The sequence below is a fragment of the Monodon monoceros genome, unplaced genomic scaffold (assembly GCF_005190385.1).
Source record: "Monodon monoceros isolate NGI ecotype Baffin Bay Population unplaced genomic scaffold, NGI_Narwhal_1 Super_Scaffold_15, whole genome shotgun sequence".
Taxonomy (NCBI): Eukaryota; Metazoa; Chordata; class Mammalia; order Artiodactyla; family Monodontidae; genus Monodon; species Monodon monoceros.
The window spans coordinates 58,686,935-58,693,476 of NW_021703771.1; the positions used below are offsets into that span (position 1 = coordinate 58,686,935).

The following is a 6,542-nucleotide window of genomic DNA, read 5'->3' on the forward strand; positions in this document are numbered from 1 at the left end:
GCACTATTTCTAATCAGCAGCAAGGGAGCCACAAAAAGGAGAGGCCCTTTTGGCTACCATGGAAACAATCTGAAGCAGGAAGAGCAAGGTGGAGCCAGCCAACGCTGGTGCCCCAGGACAAACTGGAACAATCCTTGACGTACCAATCCTATAGACCCTACTGGGGACAAAGTGATACCTCTATGCTATCCCCCTCCTTGCTCCTCCAAGGACAGCCAAAGAAAACAGGAGCTGCCCCAAATCAGGATAAGGGTTATCCTACACTGCTGTGCAGGTCAGCACTTTCTTAGAACTATCTATAATCTAGTTTTACTCCCTCTGCCTCCAAAACACACTGATATCTCATTTCAGTCATTCAGGCAGAGTAATAATTGTTGGGAAGTTAATGATTAAAGAAACACAGTTGGTCATCTGAAAACATTTCAGATGTTCCACAGTGTGTTTAGCATTCTGGTAAAGAGAGTAGCCTTAATGAAGTAGGCTGAAGAATAAAACTATACATATTAACACACTCTGAAAGAGTTCAGGCATGCCCAGAGGGCCAAAATACTGACCGCAAAATGACCGGAATAATCTAGGTATATGATTAGCTGTGATTCAGAAAGAAAAACTAAAAAACTCTATAGGTTCAAATCTGCTACAGGGATTTTTTTTTTAATTTCTTATATATATTCTGAGGAGTACTGATAGTGCTTGACAGTGCTTCCCAGTGCCAAGCCTATGAGATTTCATCAAATCTCATTTATCTCATCTAGAACCTGACAGTTTTAATGCAAACCTAAGTATCTATCCTTTTAAATCTTTCCTTCATTAATGAATGCTTATCAGGTGCCTGACACTCTACAGAAAAATGCAGTTAAGTGTTACCTCTTCTAATATAACTACTCCTTATCTTTACTCTAAAGAGGTCTAGCCTTTTAAAATCTGCTCTTGGAGGAACACTAATTGTCCTTTTTTGAATCTCCACCAAGTTTCAATGAAGAATTGAAAACAAACAATGAAGTCAATTTAAAAACTCAACTCACAACATTGTGTGATCTTCTGGATGTTGGAAGAGATAAGCTGGGCCAGCTGGGCAGGGTCACCACCAATTCCTGGAGTGTAAGACATAGTTGATTTGCTTGTTCGCTAATTTCATCAGCTGTTTGTGGGCTGTGCAGTTTTCTAAGCAGTCACCTAAATAACAAAAGAAAAGTCACATAATTGCATTTTTAAAGTTACTGGCTTACACTTTCCAAATTGTCGATCTGGGAGGTTACAAGTACAAATTTGACGATCCTACTAGGGTTGAAATCTAGCTCACACAAACACACTGTATGAGGAAGTGTTCCTCTTTCTTATTTATGTACTCTCTTAGGGGTGCTCTTACATCTACATACACAAATACACCTACACACAAATGAGTCTCACAACCACATCTCCGAGTCACACTCTTAACTCTCTTTAGTGTCTATATGCCTTTGAAACCAGAGGAACTTGCCAACTGCCTTTTTAGCTGCCAGTGGAACTGGCAACAGGAAATCTCTACTTTGGGGAAGACACTTAGCATTTGGGCCTGCTACCAGGATCCAAATAAGATACTGCACATCCAGGGACCAAGAACCTTCCCACTCTATACAGAAGAAAGGTAAAGACCCACTCTTGCATCTACAGGACTAGCATCAACAGATCAGATCCCTTGCATCAGGACCACACAACCACACGATTAGCTGAGGCCTGCTCTCTCCCCCAAAGAGGGACTATAATCAGTCCTGTTGATTGCCACTTAGTATTGTAGCATTTCCCTCAACGCTCAAAACTCAAACAAGTCTGGTCTAAACCTTCTCCTGTTTTCTTTTATGGTCTCCTTTCCCCCCCTTTAGAGAATCAACCAATCAGCTACAAACTACCAGTTTTCCTCATCCCTTTACTCAAGGGCCTAAATTTGAGAAAGTTCCTGCTGGTGAGATAACTAAGCTTCATTCATCCAAAGAGCTGCCACTGTTGGACTGGCTGGCATTTCCTTAGAGAAGGGGTGCAATGGTGATTCCCTCAGCTCAGTGCTGAGTGAAGAATGAAAAGAAACTGTGAATGATGGAAGAGAAAGAAAAATTCAACAAGATTAACTATAGCTAACTTATTATTTCCTAAGCGTTGTGTTTAGGACTTTCACATGTATTTTCTTAGTTGATTCTTCCACCAAGTTTATGAGGTAGGTACAACAATAATTATATGATTTTTCAAATGAAGAAACTGAAGCATAATGAGAATAAGCAACATGTTTAATGTAAGAAAAGAGCTAAAATTTGAAACTAAATCTTAGAGTCTATGTTTTGAAAACACAAAACCATATTGTTGCTTCCCTGTATAACAAAATTAAGGACAGGTGAGCCCACTCAATGTAGAAAAACCAAATTTATCACCTTTCTGCAGACCCTGTATGAAGTTTTGCTAAACCCACAAGGAAGATGAGGAATTCGGCTTGGGATAACTACATGCATGGATCAAGGTAACACTGCTGAATAGCTTACAGCTCTTCTCTCTTATTCTGCTAACAGTGATATCTAAAAGACAACAGTGGTTGGCTCTCCTGATGATGAGATGAGAAATAAAGGATCCAAATAACTGACTGTACTTTAAAGTATATGTATATAAACAGACAGATAGACAGCTAACTATAAACTGACTTAACAGTGTACGATCTTTGCACACAGGCTACATCAACCAAGTTATTCTGATGTCTGCTTTCCACATCAGTCTCCAGCACCTAGCCCAGAGCTAAGATGCACTAAAGTACTTTTGCTGTATACTTTCGAAAGCCCATTCAGAATTCCTAGTTTTACTGCTCAGAATAACAGTAACTCATTATCTATACCTGCACTATCAAGTGTTCAGATATCATATGTGTGGCCACTGGCTAGGATAGCTCACGTATGGAACATTTCCATCACAGCAGAAAGTTCTATTGAACAGTGCTCACCAAAAATCTCAATAATTAGCTTGCTATGAGGATATATAAACACTATAAAGAGAAAGACGGGAAGAGGGGATCAAGGTGCAATACTCATACTGAGAATCTTCTCAAGACTGTTTCTAAAGAGCACAGATAAAAGAACAAAGGGAATTTTAAAAAGAAATCTTGAGTGTCAAACATTACCCCTAGTTACTACTGGACAGTGTAGAATCCTTAAGATTTCCATTAACATAAATCTCATGCTCTATAAATCCTGTGTGGATAAAGCAACAGAAATGGTCAGTTTCACTTTCTTAATGGTGAGCACCAGCATAAAGCTCAGGACTTCCCTCCACCCTGTGCTCCAAAATAAGTTCCCAGAAGGGCAGGTTTTTTGTTTTCAGTTTTGATTTTTCTTTTTTTGGTCTATTTTGTGGATTGCTCTACTCTCAGCATCTGGATATACTATATGTGCTTAATAAATATTTGTAGAATGAATAAATGTACCTATTTCCTAAGAACACACACCCAGTCTGAGGGTAAATATTACCATTTCTAAGACAGTGAACTCCAGGGTCTTCTTTCAGATCCAGGATGTCCTAGGCTTATCGCTGCCTTGGACTACTGCTTGGTGCCATTTCCTCTCCCTGCAGGGCGCTTCCCATGATCTCCATGTGACCTGCTCCGCTTCCCCAGCAAAGTCTCATCACGTGCTAGAGAAGCATTTCATATTCACTTTGATTTGAAGTGAGAAGTCACCACTCTGTCACTCTGCTGATCTAACCTACTGCATCATAGTACTAATCACCATTTAAAATAATCTAGTTAGTATATCATTTATTATCTATCCCTACCTCTGGAACATAAACATGAGAGAGACAAGGCTATCTTTTTATTTTTGGATTTTATCTTTTTTTTTATACAGCAGGTTCTTATTAGTAATCTATTTTATACATATTAGTGTATATATGTCAATCCCAATCTCCCAATTCATCCCACCACCACCATCACCACCCCTGCTTTCCCCCTTGGTGTCCATACATTTGTTCTCTACATCGGTGTCTCTATTTCTGCACTGCAAACCAGTTCATCTGTACCATTTTTCTAGATTCCACATATATGTGTTAATATACGATATGTTTATCTCTTTCTGACTTACTTCACTCTGTATGACAGTCTCTAGGTCCATCCACGTCTCTACAAATATCCCAATTTTGTTCCTTTTTATGGCTGAGTAATATTCTATTGTTTATATGCACCACATCTGCTTTATCCATTCGTCTGTCGATGGGCATTTAGGTTGCTTCCATGACATGACTATTGTAAATAGTGCTACAGTGAACACTGGGGTGCATGTGTCTTTTGAATTATGGTTTTCTCTGGATATATGCCCAGTAGTGGGATTGCTGGGTCATATGATAATTCTATTTTTAGTTTTTTAAGGAACCTCTATACTGTTCTCCATAGTGACTGTATCAATTTACATTCCCACCAACAGTGCAAGAGGGTTCCCTTTTCTCCACACCCTCTTCAGCATTTGTTGTTTGTAGATTTTCTCACGATGCCCCTTCTAACCAGCGTGAGGTGATACCTCATTTTAGTTTTGATTTACATTTCTCTAATGAACAGTGATGTTGAGCAGCTTTTCATGTGCCTCTTGGCCATCTGTATGTCTTCTTTGGAGAGATGTCTATTTAGGTCTTCTGCCCATTTTTTGATTGGGTTGTTTTTTTAATATTGAGCTTCATAAGCTGTTTATATACTTTGGAGATTAATCTAAGGCTATCTTCTTGTAGAATCCACAGTGCCAGGGACATAGAAGATGTTCCACGAATGTGAGGGTGATCACTCTGCTAACAGACATGAGCATTCTCTACATAAGCTACATTAACTGCATTCATTAGCTCAGCTCCTCCATCCATTAAACTATTATACTATTTGGGTTTAGTCCACAATACCGAGAATTATTTTTCACTCTTTCACACACACTAAACTTTCAAATTAAACAGAATTATGGCAAATCTTATTCAGACTTACTGCAGGTGTTTTATACAATTTTTCACCCAGCAGCACCTGGCTAAAGTTTGAGATCATAACCAAAATTAAGATTGACTTTGAGATCGGGAGCAAAAGTAAAATATCTGAAGAAAAATGTATATGTTAATGAGTTCACATGGTATCATATTAACTCTGAAACTAGAGCATAATTCTTAACTAGTCACAAGTCTGAGACAACCTTCTCAAAGTGGCCTGCAAAGCAGAGGCGTGTCCACATCACAAGACACAGCTGAACACTGCTATCAGTCTCTGCCCTGGGAGGATGATCAGGCCAACTCCCGAAGAAACGTCCACCTCCAATATTACTAAACAGCACAGCATTTCATAATCATTTCCTTTTCTTCCAGATCCGAGCAAGCTTTAAATTATATATAATTATGGTCAGAATATGTTGATCTGAATTAAACAAAAATTAATGTATGTCTATAAGAACCAAGCAAATGTAAGAAACTTGAGAGTAAAAAAATATATAGCATTTGACGGGAAAGGCATTTTTGTTTTCTTTTTGTCTGAATTTAAAGAAAGTAACAACCTAAAAAACAAGAGGGGTGGGCTGAGGTGGGGTGGAGAGGCATCTTGGAATATTTTATGTAGCTGTAAAGGGCTTAATGCAAACCAACTAAGGACAGGTACTGAAAAGATCAAAGAAAGGTAGTGTGTCAGTCTCCAGGCCAAATAGAAAACCAACTACGATGAGCCTCCGAATAAACGTACACGGTTCCTCTACTATAGAAATATATATCTTCAGTTCTTCTATATTCGGGAGAAGAACTTTAAAGCGTGTTTTCTAAATCCGGGCCTTAAAAAGAGGAAGAGGTCAATTCGTGTCCAGCCTGAGGCAGAAGCTGTTCTCCTGAGCTGGGCCGGAGCGGCTCGGGCTCCAGCCCCGCCCCGGGGCGCTCAGCCCGCCGGTGCGCCTGAGCGAGAGCGGCCGGGGCGGCCGGGGGAGGCGGCGAGGCTGCGGCGCAGCCGGCGCAGGGCGGGCCGGGCTGACTAGGCCGGCGGCACCAGCCGGACCGCACCGCGCACCCTCGCCGGCCCGGGGGGCGTGGGGAGGAGCGCGCTCCCGGCGCTGGAGCAGCGCCGGCCCTCCGACTGCCGAAAGCCTGCCGCGAAGCACAGGGCGGCGGCCACCTGACAACGCGCACAAACAAGGTGGCGCGGCATCCACGGGGACACGCGCTTTCGGGGCGCCCAGCCAGGGACACCCCCTCCATAGACTCCTCTTACCCCGACCTCCTCGGCTTCCTTCTCCTTCTTTGGCCCCGGCCACCCAAGGGCCCCAGAGCCGCCAGCAACAAGCCTCAGCTGATGGGTGGAGGCGCTGGAACGCCCACTGCGCATGCTCTCAATCCCTCCCTGGGAAGGAGGCGGGGATAGCCCTCCTCTTATTGGCCAGCGGGGTTGAGTGACAGCGGCCCTTCCCCGCCCCCTCTGGTTCTAAGCTAAGGAATAGGGGTTCCAGCAAAACTGCAAGGGAGGTGTTCTTTGAGGCCCGACGTGTAGATGGTGAACGCCTTATCCTGCGTGTAAAAAACAAGAGGAGGGAATG

At 42.2% G+C, this 6,542-nt stretch overlaps 1 protein-coding gene across 5 annotated transcripts in view; it reads right to left on the minus strand.

Annotated features, from left to right (window-relative positions):
- STX7 (syntaxin 7) overlaps positions 1-6,319 on the minus strand; it is a 51,799-nt gene extending 45,480 nt beyond the window's left edge. For 2 of the 5 annotated variants that reach the window (XM_029223400.1, XM_029223399.1), the window contains exon 1: positions 1,026-3,963. In XM_029223400.1, the coding sequence (XP_029079233.1) occupies positions 1,026-1,110 (85 nt within the window). In that variant the 5' untranslated portion in view covers positions 1,111-3,963. Of the gene's footprint in view, positions 1-1,025; positions 3,964-6,220 lie in introns of those variants that run through there. The other 3 variants (XM_029223398.1, XM_029223396.1, XM_029223397.1) reach the window with 3 other exon arrangements.
- Positions 6,320-6,542: the final 223 nt, after the last annotated feature.